Raw genomic sequence first — 20413 nt, 5'->3', positions numbered from 1 at the left:
ATTATTTTACTTCTAGCGATCACACAGGATCACAAGTTTGTCCTAGGGGCATATCTAGTAATCTTACAAAATCAAAAAAATGCCGTAGCCTGTTACAACAACAGTTACAACAGGTAATACAACAAAAGTTCCAACCCAGTGATCTCAGAGGCCCAAAAACTCCCCAAAAATTCAAACCTAGCATAATCAGAAAATCAAAAGTTCTTCTAACGATCGAAAATGATCAAAATATTCACAAAGCTGTACAACACAATTATACCAAAGGACCAAAACTACAACCAGTACCTCAAAATGATCTCAAAGTAACCTCAGAACCGAATCGCACCGAAACAGTAACAATTAATTTAGACGATGTGGTAGAAGAGGAACTTCTAGAGGTCTTGGAGGAAGAAATATTAGAGAATAGCGAAGAACATCACTTAGAAAACGAGAATCGGGATCACGATTACGTTAGAGGTGTAGAAAGAGAAGTAAATATAGCTTTAGGTGAAAAAATAATAGACGAAGATGATGAAATTTCTTTTAATAATAAGAGTGAAGCGGTGGACAAAGAATTTAATAGTCCGGTAGAGAATGAAAATCGGATAGACGAAAATTTGATCAGAGATATAGAAAGTGAAGTAGACGATAGTGATATAGATAAAGATTATAGAGTAGAGGAGATTCAATAGACAAGACAGATGAAGGAGATATTGCTGAGGGTGTTGACAGGAGAACAAGAAAAGTAACAAGTAGACCAATGGGAGATCCAAGCGAAGTGATGCTTCGAAAGGTGACTCTGAAGGTAAGAAGATAACGTGGTATCTGTTTCTCAGAGAATTACATATGTTAGGTAAGTATATGAATTATAGTTGGAAGCCTATGAATAACATGACAGACAGACAAAATACAAATAATTGTGTATCAGAAAGGTCATTTTTAACAGAAACTTGATTGATAAGACAAACGGCTATCGGTTCTTAAATTTTTTTATCTCCATTTTTGTCTACCGGATTATGAAAGAAATTAAGACCCTTTTTGTTTTTTTGTTTTTAATTCAGCGCGCTTTGCGCGCGCTTACATACCTACAGGGAGCCTGCAGCGCCCTTCACACTAACAAGTCATTATGTAAAGTTTCAGCTCAATCTAATTACGTGAAGTGGGTTTATTTAGCTTGCAAGATTTGACCAGAACATACGAATTTAATTTTAAGAACATGCATGCCCTTTGAACGCCAAACGGCGAAGGAATATGCCGTACCACGGACGCCAGGCGATCGCGATTATTTAAGCGAAATTGAACTATACGGCGTAAGTCCCTATTGCATTGGCGAAGCTGGTGGCTGCCGTCGGCGTCCTGGGCAAGACTCCGATGATGTCCACGGCCGTCTAGGGCGATCAAAGGGTTAACTTAAAGCTTGTAATGGAAATGAATGAAATGATTGTTTGTTCCAGGCGCGCCCTTACCTCATCATATAATTATAAGAAAGCGGATCCACAGGAAGAGACGGAGAAAAGACTGAAATATAAATTAGGAATTATAACTGGTGTTTTCTTTTTAACCGATTTCTAAGAAGGAGGAGGTTATCGAGTCAAGCGAGCATTTGCATAATGGGCCTCTACTAAGCATGTTAGTAGAACATGAACGTAATTTTTTCGAACAAATTGTATTGTCCTATGGGCAACGGGACAAAATAGCAACACAAAAAAGTTGATCCACCCTAATCGTGTCATTAGGGATCTTCGGAGCAGAGTTGGGCAAAATGTAATCGATTGACGATTAACGATTAAAATTAACCGACTTAATCGCGAGCAACGATTAAAAGTGACGATTAATTAATTTTAGTCGAAAAGCTCCGACTAATATTGTCACGATTAAATTAATCGTCGACTAATTACCGGCGATTAATTTTTTTAATCGATTAATTAGTTCGATTAATTTTCTCTCGATTAATTTTAGCAATACATATGGTCTTTTTAACCGACTTAAAAAAAAGGACGAGGTGCCTAATTCGTCTCAAACATTTATAAATAATATAAGTAACAGACGAATTTTTATGTATGTTCACTTGGAGACTATTAATTTCGACCGTCTTCGATAGGATAGTATCCGTTCGATGTAAGTAGTAAGTAATTACTGCATTGACAAGTTGAAACCTTATAGAAAACAATTGATAAGAGGTAAGTAATGTGTTTGCTCTTTCATACACATACGTCGTTCTCTTTCTAATTTTTATACCTGCGCTACAAGCCCTAAACCCTTACCTAGAGATGCCGCGCTAAGTTATCCGCATTATTATAGTAACCAATGTAACCATCTTATACTATTGTAGGCCAAGAAATAAGAAGTTATAGAGGGAAATGCTAGGAACACAATTTTTGACTCCGTAACTTTGTTTGGACTAGTTAGGAGGTGAACATATCAAAAGTCCCCGGCCGTAGCCCCGGTGCTGGGGGGGAGAGGGGGGAAAGAAGGTCTCATTTTTCGGTTTTTCACTAATATCTTGGAAACTTTGCGTCTTAGCGACATGGCTACTGAGACAAACCAAAAGCTGGTAAAATTTGTTACAAGTTTTATTCAGTCAAGTTTTTCGATATCTTGAATAGTTTTTGAGATATCCGCTCTTGAAAGTTTATTTAGGGCTTTTAATTTTATCTTGATATCTACATTAGTGAAGCTGCTAGGCCGTGTTTGGTATCATTTTCGTATAAATCGGGGGTGTTGAATTCATTTTTGGTATCACATTGACACCATTCCTTAGAAAAAACATATAAAGTTTAAACAAATACCTTTTTTTTTAAATTCCGCTTCACGCTTAAACCGCTCAACCGATTTAATTGTAATTTGGTATACAGATATTTCGAGTCCCAAGACAGGACATAAGATACTTTTTATCTCAATAATCATCCTTTAAAGTTGTGAAATGGAGTAGGGGGGGAATTCAACTTCGTCGACGAAACTGAATTCCTGAGGTAAATACTGCTTAAGGTAAAGTTTGAAGTCATGTTAGGTATCATTTTCATCTAAATCACAGATGTATACCATCCTAAATTTCACCTAAACCGGTTCAGCGGTTATTGACTCCTCATACAAACTTCCACCTCACTTTTCACATCCTCAAAAGATGCTTTTGGTTATAAAAACCATCCTATGTCCTGTGTCGAGACTGAAACTATTTCTATACCAAATTTCAACGAAATTGGTTCAGCGGTTTAAGCGTGAAGAGGGATTTTTAAAAACATATTTTTTTTAATTTTGGTTTTACTTCGGAATAGTGCCAATGTGATACCATAAATGAATTCAGCACCCCCGATTTATACGAAAATGATACCAAACATGGCCTAACAGCATCACTGATGTAGATATCAAGATAAAATTAAAATCCCTAAATAAACTTTCAAGAGCGGGTATCTCAAAAACTATTCAAGATATCGAAAAACTTGACTGGATAAAACTTGTAACTAATTTTATGAGCTTTCGGTTTGTCTTAGTAGTCATGTCGCTAAGATGCAAAGTTTCCAAGATATCAATGAAAAACCGAAAAATTCGACCTTCTTACCCCCCTCTACCCCGCAGCACCGGGGCTACAGCCGGGGACTTTTGATATGTTTACCTCCTAACTAGTCTAAACAAAGTTACGGAGTCAAAAATTATGTTCCTAGCATTTCCCTCTACAACGTTTTTTGAGCATTCATTTCCTGACCTATTGATGCACATTTATAACACTGGAATGGTTTTTAATGTGTACGCAAGAAGTTTTGATTTTTAGTTAGGTACATACAAAAATGACCACCAGTATCCTGTCTACTTTCAATCGAGAGTTAATCGAGAAATTTAATCGATTAATATTAAGATTAATTCAATTTCAATCGTATGTTAGGTCGACTAAATTAATCGCGATTAAATTAATCGCCGATTAATTTTGACGATTAACTTTTTTAATCGATTGATTAGTCGATTAAAAAGTTAATCGATTAATGCCCATCTCTGCTTCGGAGTAGCCATTAAAAGGCGTTCCCCTCTGTGGAAACTATGACCAATGGTCATACACATTGTATAGACTTTTATATGACGTGGCTATTTTTACGTTACGTATACCTACGTTTGACGTGCCCCTTCCCCGCAAAAATCGGCAGACTTGTAAAAAATTACAGACAAGGTGTCTCCATTTGGTTATAATTATAATCTCCAAAGTAGGGATATATTAAAGAGAAAAAAAAACAGATACCTAATATTTTATCATTTTATTTCAGTCTTCTGTTGGCCTATTCGGGCCGTCCATTTTCTTATATCTAACGAAAAAACGCGCTGCAGCTGCATCACGGCTGGAACAAACAAGTTTTATTAAGTATGGTTTACCTTTATTACCTAACAAAGGGGTTTATGTATAAAACAACACTTTACCTCTAAGTCAGCATTCGAACCATTTAGACCTCTCACAAGCTCCTTTGTTGCGTGTCTCGTTCTACTAACGCCAGCATTATCTTCTACATCTGTCTTAACCATTATTCTATTATTCAGAGCTAGTATAGGCTTCTACATTATTCCGCCTCTCCTCGGTCCTATGCTCTCATCCATTGCTTGTCATTCAGCAAATATCATCTAGTCCAGCGGTGCTCTACCTGCGGCCCGTCTGGGGTTTTTTAGATGGCCCGCCAGGTTACCCTGGTATCTTTGCCATTCGAACGTCACATTTAGGCAAATCCGTCCTTGTGGCCCTCATTAAAAAAAAGTTGAGCACCGCTGATCTAGTAAATGGTCTCCATCTCCGTATCCGATCTTTTTACCCACCTTAGCCGCCATTCAGTAACCTGTCTTGGCAATCTCCCATCGTTCTTTCTCGCCCAGTGTCCCACCGTCATTTTTGTGCTACGTTTACCGATGACCGCTACGTTCGTACGGCGATTAGTTTATTTCATCTATTTCAAATATATTTTCATCTGTATTTTCTTTGTCCGATCTAGCGGCTATTGGACACATTAGTTTACACACATCTATCAAATAGTATAAATCATATCAACCTCGTAATATGAGTGAAAATAGTGCATATAAAGGAATTGTAGGTAAATTAACCTCTTTCCAGGCCGCACCAATATACACGGTTCTCCCAAAAATCCAAATATTTTCCAATTCCAAGCTTTGAAAATTCATTTGAAGACAAGTCACATTTTCCGAAAGCCTAATTCAATTTGTACCATAAATCGAATTACTAACGTTAAAATTATACGATAAATCGTTTTATGCTAGGAAAAGGATTAAATATGCCGCTGACAATTTCATGTATCACTTTCATACCAAAAACTCTTCATCGTCTAAAATAGTCTAAATTATTCACTGTTCCGTGGGGCTTCTGAGGTAACTTTCAGGGGTGTAGAGAAACCCTTTAGAACATTATGAAGCTTTTGCCCTTTGAGATCATTTTGTTGGAAACTCCCTTTGAGAATCTTTTGGATCTTATCCAGCTCCAAAATCTCGTCTGGTTTGACTTTTCTGAGCGTTTTCAACCCACTAGGGTGGTTAAGGAGTGTTTTTGACTTAGTGAGTTCACTAAGTGGGACTTTTAAAAGGGTTCTTTTGATTTTCAGTTTACCTGGTTGGGTCTTAGTTTGTGGCTCTTTAGTATCGCTTGATTGGTTAACAGTCTGTGTTTCTCTAGGGGTGACTTGTAGGAGAGTTTTTCGCCTCGGATCATTCGGAATAATTTTCAAGACAGTTTGAGATTTTCTGGTGGCTTTTGGGATATTTTGCGATCTCCTGAGTCTGTCAAGCTTGGTTTTTAAAATTGAATCGCTAGGTATGGGTTTTAAACCGCTAGGAACGGATTTTGATTTCAAGACAGCCTGATGATGATTTTTGGTTTTACTAGACGTGGCTTTTGGGACACTTTGTGATCTCTTGAGACGGTCAAGCTTGGTTTTTAAAATGGAATCGCTAGGAATGGGTTTTAGTTTCAAGACAGGTTGTGAACCGCTGGGAATTTGTTTTAATAAGACTTTTTTTAGACCGCCAGGTGTGCGTTTTAAAACAGTTTTAGGACTGCTAGGCGTGTCCTTTACGATAGTTTGTGAGATAAAAGTCTTCGGTTCAAGCTTCACCAAAGTGTTTGGTTGGGTAGCGTTGTTTTCTGCAGGCATGATTCGCCGACGCTTTGGTAAGCAGTGATTGGCTGTTTCATCTTCAACAAACTGAAAAAAAAAACACTAGTGATAACATGAAATATTCAAACAGTAAAAAAGATACAATAGATATCAGGGATGGGAAATAATCGATTATGAAAACAAAACCGGCCCTGTGCGAGTCGGACTCGCGTTCCAAGGGTTCGGTACATTAAGTCCGACTCACGCTTGACTGCACATTTTTAAAAAGTTTTCCTGTCATCTATAGATAAGGAACTATTTTGTGAATTTTTCAAAATTTTTGACCCAGTAGTTTAGGAGATAAAGGGGGGGGTGGGAGTGGTTACAACTAATATTATAAGCAGCAAGGCTATGATGGTCGACTGGATAAATGATATGGCTGTATAAATGATGATAAAACTGACATTTTATCCAGTTTTTATTGATTTGTCGTCTTTTCCACTTTTGACAGCGATAGTCGTTAAATGATTAACTGCATAACATGGTCGTTGGATAATATGTCATTTGTCTACATTTCCACCTTAAACTTAGTGGATAAGTGGATAAGTTAAATGATATAAATGCCACTTGTCTAGCTTTATACAGTTTTATAACATTCATACCGTTTTGTCCACTTGGACAACAATACACGGTAAATGGCTACGATTGTTGGATAATTAGACATATAGTCGATTTTTGACGGCTAGCCTTTGATTAATTTATCGTAGTGCTCACTGGGTCACGATAAGCGCAGTTAAGAAGCTGTGATTAGTCGTAACTTAATTGATTCATTTGTGTTACGAAAATTAACTATGTAAATTGTATTGTTTGTATTTTATTGGACTTAAATCGTACACATATAAGTCTATAGCATTCGCTAACAGACTTTCATGCATCTAACTTAAATAGAAATGGCTTAACTGTGGTAACACAATGGAATCAATTAACTTTGGACTAATTACAGGTGCTTAACTATGTACAAATTTTTTGCACTTCACTCATAAGTCATAAGTGCTCTTGTGGTATATAAGTGGTGAAAAATGCAATTTCTTGAAGTTAAAATATCGGTAGGTAAGTATCTGTTTTTTTTCTTAAATATAATATATACAATTTGAACTTTGAATTAAATTTGGATTTACATATAACATTATCAATACGTACATTATTTGTAGGGATGGCAAGATAATAATATCATTTATTCTTGGCAGCTCATCGAAGAAAAATAGCATAGAGAACTCCAACGACGGGTCATTAAGGGCTACATGCAACCCATTTGATATGCCCAGCGAGGAGTTTCGGCACATATATAGAGTGCGCAAAGAATTGGCACTCTATTTTTGTGCCAAACTCGACGCTGACCTCAAGCCTCAACATGGCGATGGATTGCCGGCACATTTTAAAGTAAAGATATTCGTATTATGTTATGCACTATTCCTCAAATCATTATTGTCACCTTATTTAATAACGACATACCAACTTACAACTCTTTGTTTTAGGTTCTAACATCACTGCATCTACTGGCTGACGGTAGTTACCAAAGAGGAACTGGACCATGGAGACCTGAGAGGAACTGGACTGGAAGACCATGGAGAAGAAGTAGGAATAGTTGAAGTTGAAGAAGTTAGAGAAGTTGAAGTTGAAGAAGTTGGAGAAGTCGAAGTTGAAAAACTTGAAAAAGTTGGAGAATTTGAAATTAAATAAGTTGGAGAAGTTTAAGTTGAAGAAGTTGAAGATCAACAAGATGAAGATGTTGGAGAAGGTTAGGAAGATAAAGAAGTTGGAGAAGTTAAAAGTTGCTTTTTATTTATTCTCCATACAAACTTCCACCCCCATGTCATCTCTTTTTCACCCTTAAAGGTAGGTATGGCTAATAAAATTGGTCACAAATACATAAACATTCTTTATTTCTTCTTCTTCTTAGTCGGTACACTCTTGCCAGAGTGGTCGTGGTCATCATTGTAAATCTCGATGAGTGATGATCTTTCTAATACGGCGCCATTCGTCGCAGACTGCAGCTTTCCGGGTACATTCGTAAACCGAGCACTTAGTTGCGGCCTTTATCTGGTCTGTCCATCTCATTGGTGATCTACCACGTGGCCTGGTGCCTTCGACCTTTCCCTGCACTACGAGGCGCTCTATGGAGTCATTACCACGACGAGAAATATGGCCGAAGAAGGTCAGAATGCGTGACTCCACTGTGGTTGATAGGCGCTGTCTGATGCCAAGTTCTTTTAATATGGAGTCATTTGTACGAAACTCTGTCCACGATACTCCGAGCATCCGTCTCCAGCACCACATCTCCAACGCGTCAACTCTCTTCTTCTCGGTTTCACGAAGGGTCCATGTCTCCGACGCATAAAGGAAAATGGGGAATATTAGGCAGTAAACGAGTCTGGTTTTCGTGGCCTTGGTAATGTTCCTATTACCCCAAATCTTTTTCATTTTGTCCATAGCAGACCTAGTAATCGCCATGCGCCGCTTGATTTCATCTATGCACCCGCCTTCGTTGGATATTAACGCCCCAAGGTAAACATATGATTGGACAACCTCACAATTTCCTATGTGTGTGATCCCTGGTAAGTTGTTATTGACGCGGACGACAATCATCATTTTGGTTTTTGTGCGATTGATTTTCAATCCAAATTCACGGCTTGTAGCTTCCATGTTATGCAGCAGATCTTCCATATGACGAGCACTAGTTGCGAATAAGGTCGTGTCATCCGCTTTATTTCTTACGAACTTTTAAATGATAAAAGGCAAGTCCCATTTCAAGAAATTATTGAACCCCTATACAAATTTCCACCCCTTGTTTACACCATTAAGGGATGATTTCGGGGATAAAAACTATCCTATATCCTTCCTCACAACTCAAACTATCACCATACCAAATTTCATTTGAATCGGTTCAGCGGTTATTGATTGCCCATACAAACTTCCATCCCCCTTTTCGCCCCCTTAAGGGGTGAGTTCTGAGATAAAAAGTACCCCCGGGAGTCAAACTACCCCTATACCAAATTTCAACTAAATCGGTTCAGCGGTTTAAGCGTGAAGAGGTAACAGGCAGACAGACAGACAGACACACTTTCGCATTTATAATACTAGCTTTTGCCCGCGACTTCGTCGGCGTGGAATTAGTGACAGCAGCTAAAGTAGGTATAGCGCCTGGATAATGCTAATAGCAATTATTTAATTCGCGCATTGCTTACTTCAATTATTAGGTAATTCATTAACTCTTTCAATTCCACCCCCCTTTGATTTTTTCCTTCCTTCCTTTGATAATTTCCGACATAAAAACTATCCTAATATATGTCCTTCCCAGGGACTCAAACTATCTATACCAAATTTCAACTAAATCGATTCAGCGGCTTAAGCGTGAAGAGGTAACAGACAGACAGACACACACACACTTTTGCCTTTATAATACTAGCTTTTGCCCGCGACTTCGTCAGCGTGGAATTATTAATTTAGGTAAGTAGCTATTATTTTATTCAATCTGCGTTTTGTTGATTCGCCATACAAACTTCAACCCCCCTTTTCACCCCCTTAAAGGGTGATTTCTTGAATGAAAACTACCCTTTGTCCTTCCCCGGGACTCAAACTATCTCCGTACCAAATTTTGACTAAATTCTGCACCAGCGCCGGTCCTACACCGCGCGGGCGGGACAGTTCCTATTGACAATGTTTGTTGTGCAGTTGTTGTTAAGTCCCCATACAAAATTCCACCCCTTTAAGGCATGAAATTAAAATTCAAATTCAAATAATTTATTATGAAATGGTAGGCCCGTATTTTTTACATGTTTATGCAACAATACACCCGGCTGACAATTTTTTAATTCACGATAGCATCTAAGAAACTATCATCTCAGACAAAGTATTAAGCGGGAGGCGATGACTGACGATATTTGCTCCTGCCGCAACATATAGGACTAGTATAAGGTGACCCTTACGGGAAAGGGGCTGTGACCCTCGCTCTGGTTCTTTCCTTGTCCAACAAATATCACTGGCCATTTAGCGAGGTAATGCCGCCAGTATTTTTGGCACATTACGTCCGGGGCATAATCAGAGTGGGGGGTAATATTGTATTTGTTAAGTCATTTAGTTTTACTTATTACTAGAAGATGTACATATTATTCGCTGGGTCGGAGAACCACGAATCGATCGCAACGCGCACCGTGGCCCAAAAAGAAACTTTCGGCAGACCAATTGTCACTTTTTACTAGCGAGGTTTACCTACGTATCTGTGTATTTAAAGTAATAATAATAAATAAAGCACCAGCTTCCATTATTAACTTTAATGCTGACTCTCCCTTCAATTCCAACATGTAACGGCAAAGGATTACACCTAATTTTCTTTGCAGGTGCATACATTTCTTCAAAGTAGGTATTTCCCTTTTGAGTTATTTTCTTTGGCGAACTGTCTGGCACTAGGTCTGCCCAATTGCTGCTCTTCACTGGTTTTTGGGAAGTTTTCTTAGTAGTTGATGTAGTACATCAGAGCCGCGATATGTTTACTCCTAACGCACACACAATCACATTTTCCACTCGTAATATAACGACTAGAATCAATCTGTAAAAAATAAATTATTTCTTTACTTTCTATTACATTAATGGATCATAATATTATATGTACTACGTCAAAGATTGCAAAAACAGAAAAAAACAGCTTACATTCAAGGACGTTTGTCACTGAAGCTTGACGAATTAGGTAGGTACACGAGCTTCAATGGTGTGGCTCTTATGATCTTCATATTTGATTTCTTTTAGGTATATCTTGCACATGTTAAGCCAAAACTTATTATTATCCTTTTGGAAAAACACGAAAAGTCTGCATTATTAACGACATCATATCTATCTAATACCTTTAAACGAGCAATTTTTGGATATTTATTTATTTATATGTATATATATTTCGGGGCTCTCGGAAACGGCTCGTTCTCTTCGTAATGACAGCCAGCCATGTGACATTTCAAAGTCCGCTGTCATATCGCACCCAGCGAATAGGTTATGTTTTATTTTCAAATAAACGATTTCTTTTTCTAAACTGCAACATTCCTAACTGTAGGTACATCGGTGGATCTTATTTCAAAAGGCATAAAGTCCACCGATGTGCAGTTAACAGTGTGGGTGATTGTACAATTCGGCCGTGCTTATAATAAGAGCAATAGAGTCAGACCAAGAAAAGTCTGCAGCGGATTTGATAGCCCACGCAGTGCAAGTGTTACTTGCACTGCGTGGGCTATCAAATCCGCTGCACACTTTTCTTGGTCCGACTCTAACTCATTTTGAAGTGTCATTCAATTGGATACTTTGTACTTGTACAATATGTTCTACAATTGAAAGAGATTTCGAAATGAGTTACTTACTGCTCTTAATAAGCACGGCAGAATTATTTATTTGATTTTGACAGATTACCGTATTTTAGGTTAATAAGGTCGACTACTGTCCTTAAAATTTTGTATGACATTACAAGCAAATATCAGCAATCGTGAATTAAGTATTGTAGCCGAGTCTACTTTAGTCCGATAATGTATTAGCTTATTTCAAAGACTATGAATTCTAAGTACTAGAAATAAAGTAGATTTTGCGACATGATAAAGACGGTTAAATTTGAGGCGATGGAATAAGAGATTCACTTTAAAAAAAACCTTATATAAACTCAATTAGAATCTATATTTCAAAATCTTAAACCATCCAATAACTTTTAACTATCAATGCCACATGTGCATAAGTGGTGTGTGCGGCATGTCATTTTGCCAACTATTCATTAAAATACGCTTTAAGTAAACTTGTTTAGAATTGATTTTTCAAAAGCTCATACTATTGATAAATTTAACTGTCAATGACATATCTAGATAAGTGGTAGAATGTGGTTTAACCATCTTTTCTTTAAAATACACCTTAAGTCATCGAGTATTAATATGATTTTTCAAAACCTCACAACATGTCACGCTATCATTAGTCACATAAACGTTATCCTCGCGAACTATTAATTAAAATACGCTTTAAGTAAACTTGTTTAGAATTGATTTTTCAAAAGCTTAAATCATGGATAAGTTTTAACTCTCAATGACATATGTGGATAAGTGGTAGAATGTGATTTAACCATCTTTTCTTTAATATACACCTTAAGTCATCGAGTTTTAAATTGATTTTTATAAACCTCAAAACATATCACGCTATCATTAGCCACTTATACGTTATCCTCGCGACTTTTTACCGAATTATATCATTTATCAGATAGTCGTCATATCATGCATTAAATGATTAATGATATGGTGACATAACCATCATAGCCCTCCTGAAGGAGTTGAAAATAGAGTTCCGGTAAATCCGATTATAATATTAGCTGAAAATTGTTGAGCATTAGACTTTGCGGTCGGTGCTACATCTATCGTCAAGTAGCAGTACTGATAATTCCGCTGATGTCGACTACGAAAAAAAAGTCTTTTTGGTACTAAAACTGAAGTATGGAGTGAGCAGTGCTCTATGTATTTTTGAAGTGAAAACTTCTTTAGCGGCGCTGTGCACTTTTTGTGATGGGGAAAAAATGTTAAACTCGCGACAGGTCATGTGATCGACAGATTGAAAATTCGTAAGACGGACACGTGACCTGGTCGAAAAACTGTTACAATGTCATTGAGATTTCACTTCTGCCGGCACTCCCGGAGTGCAACCCGTTGTTTTTTTTTTCTCTATGGTTAGGCGTATACCTGTTTGCCTGTGGCAGTGTAGTGCGTGGCTAACGGGTCCAGTGGGTCGGGCTCCGGAACGGACGGCGGAGGCTCCTCTGGCTCTTCCTTTATTTCCACTTTCACACTACGATCAGAACAGAACCGCTATACAGGGTGGCCAAAAAATAAGTGCATTCCCGTTACCAGGTACGTTTTGGGATTATACTGAGCAACTTTTACTATGGGACCAACCCCGAAATCGCGAAAATAAATTTGGCTGTTTCATACATTTTGTCTGGTCCGTTTTCTATGGGAGGGTCAATTTTTTTTTCGTTTTTCAGCGTTGGTCCCATAGTAAAAGTTGCTCAGTATGATCCCAAAACCTCCCTGGCAACGGGAATGCACTTATTTTTGGGCCACCGTGTATAGTACGTTTTTCAATGATTCATTCAAAATCAATAGTGTAATGGGACGGTTTTTTTTGGTCTCGTTTCGGAGACCAATCGGAATAAGTGTCAATTGAGTTTAAACCGTAAAATTATTCAATGTTAGTACGTCTCACAACAGTTTAAATTAGATTACGGAACCCTAAAAAAGAGATGAAAATATATCAAGCAAATACATACCCATCGTTATTAATTTCGTATAGTGTTAGTAAGTTTTCCGCCTGCAAATGTTGCCTTACGACCGCTAGCACCGCCTCCGTTTGGCTCTGTTGAATGCAAAATAACATAAATATAAATATCTCGGAGACCGAGCTTTGCCCGGAAAACAGAAAACAACTCAAAAATGCGCGTATTCCCAGAGATAAGACCTAGCTAGATGGATTTTTCGCCCCCGAAAACCCCCATATAGCAAATTTCATCGTTAGAGCCGTTTCCGCGATCCCCGCGCGAGCTGTACAAAATGAAACTCACGTGCGTGGCGCCTTTTGGCGTGCGTAGCAAGTAGTGCCCGTCGTGCGGCGCGCACTCGGCGCACGCGCCGCACAGCGGCCCGCGACAACACTGCACGCACCAGAACGAGAACCTGGGAAAAATCAGAACGTATTGTGTTAACCCAGCGGTCGGCAACCTTTTAGCAGCCAAGGGCCACATAGCAGTTAACGAAGTGGACGCGGGCCGCACTTTGTTAATATTTATGACTTCATCAGACATTGTCATTTGTCAATATTACATACAAAATAGCCAGGGAGGCTCGCGGGCCGCAAGTGAGAGGTTCGCGGGCCGCTGGTTGCCGACCGCTGTGTTAACCTAATGGCTCCTCTACACGATGGGCCAACGCCGGCCACTCCAAGGGACGCAGCCATGCGGTAGAATGAGATAGCAATATCACTTGCTCCCTCTAACGCATAAATGCGTCCCTTGGAGTGGCCAACGTTGGCCCATCGTGTAGAGGAGCCATAACGTACGCGTCTATGAAGTATAGTACTCTTAGGGGCACTTGCACCATTCCACTAACCCAGGGTTAACCGGTTAAACCTGGGGTTACCTTGGTTACCAGTGCAATTGGACACTGAGTTAACGGTTTAACCGGTAACCTCGAGTTAGTGGGATGATGCATGTGGCGCTTAAGGGCACAGATTACCAGTTCGGCGGACGATATCAGCCTGTCGGTTGTTCGGAGCTGTCAAATTTTGCGTTCAACTGACAGGCTGATATCGTCCGGCGAACTGGTAATCTGTGGGCCCCTTAAGAGTATTATACGGCCCCTTTACGGTAGATGTCGCTAGGCGCATATGGTGAAAAAAAATTCGCTGTCCTCAAGTGAAGTCTCGCTAGCTTAGTTGGCAGAGCGACGGGCTACTGATCCCGAGTCGCGGATTCGGGCCTCGCTCAAAATTGTTCCACATTTATTTATTTCTAAGCTTTATGGCATCCTTTGCAAACCTTTCTGCTTAATACAAAATTAGTTCGGTGATATCTTACAAACGGGGCAACGGGCACAATAGTAGATTGTCTCACAAGGGAGCAAAATTACATATTTACGGCGTGTGTGTACGTTGAATCATAAACGAAGCGAAGGATTCAATGAAGAAAGAGGGCAGGAAAGAAGAATCAATACTCACCCAACAGCAAGTGATGCACAATCCTTGCAAGAATTATCAACTTCCTTGGGAACAACTGAAAAAAAAAGTTAAATTTTTTTACCATGCCTCCAAAATCACCCAAAATAATAAGAGAAAAATCTAACAATGCTCAAGCTGGCAAATTGTGATTGATATGCATCAAATTGTGTCAGATATGTTCAATTATGTTAATATACAGAAAGAAAAATTAGGAATATGTTTGTATGGGAAGGCGATTTCAGGGTGGTCATCCTCCCTGGTTCGTCTTCACCACTAACGACCCGCCCTGGCTTCGCACAGGTTACAGTTAAACCTTCCTCGAGAATCACTCTATTGATAGGCGAAAACCACGTGAAAATCCATTAAGTACTAGTTTTTGAGTTTATAGCGAACATAAATACACACAAACAGACAGACGCGGCGGGGGACTTTGTTTTATAAACAAAGCTGGCCCCTGTACACAATGGGCCAGCGTGGGCCAGTCTGGGGGACGCATTTATGCGTTAGGGGAGCAAGTGATATTGCTATCTCATTTTCCCGCATGGCTGCGTCCCTTGGACTGGCGGGCGCTGGCCCATTGTGTACAAGGGGCCTTGGTGTGAGTGATTTGATTAGACACACTCACATGGTTCAATGGGTACTACTTGCAGAGCCGGAAACACACACAATGTGGGCACATCTTCAGACAGTTTTGGCTTCTCGGGAAACGGGGCTGCTGCCACGTCTGGTGCGGTGCGGGGGGGTTGGCGGGGGGCCGCTGGTGCGCTGCGGGGGGGCTGGCGGGGGGTTGGTGGTGCCCTGTTGGGGGGTTGGCGAGGGGCTGCTGGTGCGCCGCTGGGGGGATGGCGAGGGGCCGGTGGTGGGCTGGTGGGCGAGGCTTCTTTATTACCTGAAAAATACATGGTACCATAGAGAAATATGGTAAGACAAGAGTGCTCACTCTATACATCAATTTTCATAGTCGACATCTATCATCGAGTAGCGGAATTATCAGTACTGCTACATCTATTGTCAAGTAGCAGTACCAAACCTGGTGTATGGAGTGAGCAATCAATGTATTTCTTTCTCGATTGATGGTACTCCGATTACTTATTCAGTTCGATGAAATTTAAATCATATTCATTTGGAACAGAGTAGAATTTGTTTTGTTTCGTTCAATTTTCAACCAAATCCAAAATCAACCCTATTCCCTGCACTAAAGGTTAAAATAGTGGCAAATTCTGGATTTTTCATTTGTATCCCTAAGGGCAGAAAAAATACACTGTCCCAAAAGATTCAGATGATGCATTGCTAAATATGCTGCATGCTGAGTAAATATCGTGACAGTTTAACCGGTTCGTTGAGTCTTCCATTTTCGAAAACTTGGTTGTGGCGGCGAACAAATATTTCATGACACGACAGGCGTGCCTTACGCCATAGAATATGATGGCACGCCTGTCGTGTCATACGCCACACGTTAAAAATATTTATGACACGCCTGTCGTGCCATCCGCACCGAAACGGTTAAATCAGACTTCATATTCTTACTTAACAGGAACTATTAAAGATATATACCAGAAAAAATAGTAGGAATGTATGCCGGGTTGAGGGGATTTTCGGATTTCTTGTTGCCAACAAAATGAGCACTGCATAATCTCGTGGCTCTGTTCGGTTTAAATGTAACTGGATTTCTGCTGAAAGAAAAAGTGATAGAGGTTATGATTACTATAAGCAGGCGTGGCTCACTCCGCGATTTCGTCGCTTTGCTACAGGTAGCTAAAAGTAGGTACATCCGTTCGACACCAATTTTGGTGGCTAGCCATAAGCCGCGCGTGGCGCTGTCGCCACCTAGCGGCCATATCTGTCCTGATCGTAACAGACGCGTTTTGTTAGGTGAGTCTTCTGTACCTAGTACTATTATTTATTCTGTACTATAGGTGAGTCTGACACTCGCTGCACATGAATTTAAGTTGATGTGCTCTTTGTCACACCTACCTGCGGCACGCAGTATTCTCTCTCTTTCTTAATCGCTTCGCGTGCATTGACATAGATATCTAGGGACTGGCTTTACGGGCAATCATAATGAGGCATGACAGGGTCCAATACAGCGGTGTGAAACCGCTACAACGCGATTGGTTGACGAGTTCGCATTACGCGCGCTATTGGTCGCTAGTTGCGTTAGACTGCACGATTGGCTGGAATTCGTGAGTAACACCGCTGAACTAGTACCATTTTTAGGGCCCCATTAGCCCGTCCTTAGATATTAATACGTCAATGTTCGCGTGCAGCGAGCGTTTAACATTACTATAATAATAGAAAAAGAATTTACTATTGGCCAGGTGCATGATGTCCTTAATCTTATTTACTATAATGTAGTTAATAATGTGCTATATATATTCGTTTTTATTACGGTTCCGTACCTAAAGGGTAAAAACGGGACCCTGTTACTAAGACTCCACTGTCAGTCTGTCTGTCCGTCCGTCCGTCTGTCTGTCTGTCACCAGACTGTATCTCATGAACCGTGATAGTTAGACAGTTGAAAATTTCACAGATGTATTCTGTCGCTGACCGCTATAACAACAAATACTAAAAACCGAATAAAATAAATAAGGGGCTCACACACAACAAACTTGATTTTTTTTGCATATTGGTATGGAAACGGAACCCTTCGTGAGCGCGTCCGACTCGCACTTGGACGGTTTTTTTTAATGGCAAACACAATTTGGTCAATTATTGGGTCATTCTAAGTTAAGAGGTCGAGAATCGCATGTATGAAAAAGTGGCACAACATAAATGTTAAAATTTTGGTCTAATTATACAATATTTTTATTGAAACAACTCTTTTATGTATATTTGTAAGCTTATCAGTCATTTTTTTAATTTTTTACCATTTTAGAAGACACCAGGGGAGAGACCGTACTTTTTCTATGTAATAAAGAGAGAAGGGTCTCTCCCCTGATCTCTTTAAAAACATAAACAAAATCGAAATTTTGACCAGCCGTCTTACCAACTCCAGCAAATTAAAGTGTAATGATTCATTTAAACAAGAATTCATACCTCTACTGAAAATTTGGGAAAATTATGCGCCAGGGGAAAGACGCCAGGGGAGTGACTTTTTCATGTCAAAACACATATAATTGTGAAAGTATTTATCGTAAATAATTAAAATAAGTTTTTATACAATCTATGCATAAACTATAGTAAATATACAAATACAATTAAGTATTTATATCAATAATTTTGAAATAAAACTGATCAGGGGAGATACCACTTTCATAAAACAACATTGTCAAGTAAAGGGGTCAATGATCAAAATGACTGACAATTGTAACCAAAAGATGACTGTCGCAGGGTTGGTTGTTAGTGTTGAATCAAATGCATTGTTATTGGGATTCAAATCTGAATAATTAAAATTATAAACCCAATATTTTTACATTTACATAATAGCCAGGGTAGGAGACATAGAATTTGGGGGACAAACTTTAACATAAATAATTTTTATATAAAGAAAAATTTAAAGGATTTTATTAATAACATTACAATAAATATTTGTTTTAATTTATGAAGTATACCAAATTTAACGGATTTATGGGAATTACATCTGGATAAAATTACTGATTTCTTGTAAAACCTGCAAAGGGACAGGCCAGGGGAGGGGACTTTTGCATGTTTGAGGGGCAATTGTGACAGAACTGAATTAATTAATTAATTGAAATTGAGTGTCTATAGAGGAAATGCAATCTTTTAAGGGAAATTACCATAATTTATTTAAATTGTTTAAGAAAAGTATGAATATGTATCATGGACACCATTAATACCTCTTAACTTAGAATGACCCTATTACACTGAAAAAAGTAAGTATTATCTGTGTATTTAATATTATTTTAATTTACTTCTTTGTTGTTTTGCTTCAAATTAAAGGAAATATGTAAAAGCAGATTTAATAAACTATTTGCTCCATACACTGACGAGAATATTGTAGGAATATAACTAGGGCTCGCTGTCTCATCTTTTTTTTTTCCACCGATAAAATGTGCACTGCATATACAATCGTGCTCTCGAGGAGTCCATGGCGATCCATCAGTACCAGTACTAAAACAACAAACATTTGCAATTATATAAAGGACCCCGCAGCAAACATAGGGAAAAAGTGCTTTCAGTTAAATCTCACGAAATTTTAGTATGATGTTAATTTGGCTCTCCTGATTATTTTTTTGTATGGGCACAACTCTCTCAGAAGTATACTTTCAGAAATAATCAATGTAATTGTTTTATATCTCATTGGTACGAGCCAGGATTTGAACACGCTACCTCCGGATTGAAAGTCGGACGTCATATCCACTCGGCCACCACCACTTATGTCACGCTAATGAACTAATAGACTTAAAAAAGGTCAAGAATGTCAAGATGTACACTTACTTCACACTTCTTACAGCAGCTATCCATTTTGTTCTTTGGTCTAATTTCCAGCTTGCTGTTGTAAATCTATAAAATGTACAATTACTGTTTCCTCTGTTATTTTTGCAGTTAACCACACAACAGTAGTTTTTGCTGCCCATTTCAAATCAAAAAGCGTATGTACATAAACATTGAGGTGTATGACGTTTACCACTCTTGGCCACATCAAGCGCTGCGATCGTTTTTCGCTTTTTTTTACAAGAACTCTGCACCTGGCCAACAGAAATTAACATTCAGTCAGTTTTTAAACACTTACGTATGCCTCCTCACTGCGTCTATCCAAAGTTTTCTTTTTTCGCTTTGCCATGGCAAAAAAGAGCTATGAGCAGGAAAACTATAAAATCGTATACCAGCCAATTTATTATTCCTTCTATCCGTTGATTTACTGCCGCACCCACAAATGCAGCAATACATTGTCAAAGTAATTCTACTAAATATTCCACAATGTTAAAATGAGCATGAAGTACAGTGATGAACGATGGCTGAAGTGATAATAAATAAATAGAATATTACAATAAAATCGTCACAAGTCACAAACGATCACAATCACAAGGATGACAGACATGATAGCTGTCACGCCTGTCACTATGTTCTCGTAGTTTTTTTTTTGCCTGGTTAAAGCTTATTTACATTCGCGGCTCGTGGCTCGGCTCGCGGCCCGTCTCGTGTTCGCCTAAGGCTCGTAAGCTCGTCGAGCTAATGATTACAGTCTCGGCCACAGCTCGTAAGCTCGTCGATTTTAAACACAAACGGCACGCTATAAGGTTTGTAACAGAATGACAGCCGACTGCGAATGTAAACAGCAAGCCATTTTGACTCGTGCCAAAAAAACCGCTCCTCCACGCACGCCAGGCGAGCGCGAGCAGGGGTGCGAAGCTCCTGACTTCGGCCAAACTCGGCTCCGCTCGGCTCAGCATTGCTCCGAGCAATTATTAGGGTTGGCACCACTTGACTTCCTTTTGCGTGCACGACCACAGATAAGATAATCACTTGAATTTTGACAACCCTAATTAGCCGAAAGGGATAGTGCCATGTATTAGAAAGGGATAGCATGATTCGACCCTGAACCGCTGTCAAACTTCGGTTTTGTAGGAAGCTTCCTTTCTGTACGGTAGTACTATTATTTATTCTGTGGCGCGAGC

At 39.2% G+C, this 20413-nt stretch overlaps 1 protein-coding gene across 1 annotated transcript; it reads right to left on the bottom strand.

The window, feature by feature from the left end:
• Positions 1-4204: 4204 nt before the first annotated feature.
• Positions 4205-19832, bottom strand: LOC134675656 (proteoglycan 4-like). Its single transcript, XM_063533986.1, has 12 exons — positions 19528-19832; positions 19233-19298; positions 18777-18905; positions 16389-16507; positions 15460-15723; positions 14835-14889; positions 13684-13795; positions 13393-13478; positions 12806-12911; positions 5843-6164; positions 4384-5710; positions 4205-4304 (listed from the first exon to the last, which is right to left on the bottom strand). The coding sequence occupies exons 1-11, from the start codon at positions 19683-19685 to the stop codon at positions 5307-5309; spliced, it is 1821 nt and encodes a 606-aa protein (XP_063390056.1). The 5' UTR covers positions 19686-19832; the 3' UTR covers positions 4205-4304; positions 4384-5306.
• Positions 19833-20413: the final 581 nt, after the last annotated feature.

This window comes from Cydia fagiglandana, chromosome 22 (genome assembly GCF_963556715.1).
Source record: "Cydia fagiglandana chromosome 22, ilCydFagi1.1, whole genome shotgun sequence".
Taxonomy (NCBI): domain Eukaryota; kingdom Metazoa; phylum Arthropoda; class Insecta; order Lepidoptera; family Tortricidae; genus Cydia; species Cydia fagiglandana.
Note: the sequence above shows the minus strand (reverse complement) of the source record. Positions and strands in the feature narration are given on the sequence as shown.

Excerpts from the sequence above, each read along its gene's own strand:
- LOC134675656 (XM_063533986.1), bottom strand. The coding sequence starts at position 19,685 with ATGTATTGCTGCATTTGTGGGTGCGGCAGTAAATCAACGGATAGAAGG. Across the intron at positions 14,890-15,459 it reads AGTAGTACCCATTGAACCAT|TTGTTCCCAAGGAAGTTGAT; the intron begins GTGAGTGTGTCT and ends TTTTTTTTTCAG. Across the intron at positions 13,479-13,683 it reads CGCCAAAAGGCGCCACGCAC|AGCCAAACGGAGGCGGTGCT; the intron begins GTGAGTTTCATT and ends TGCATTCAACAG.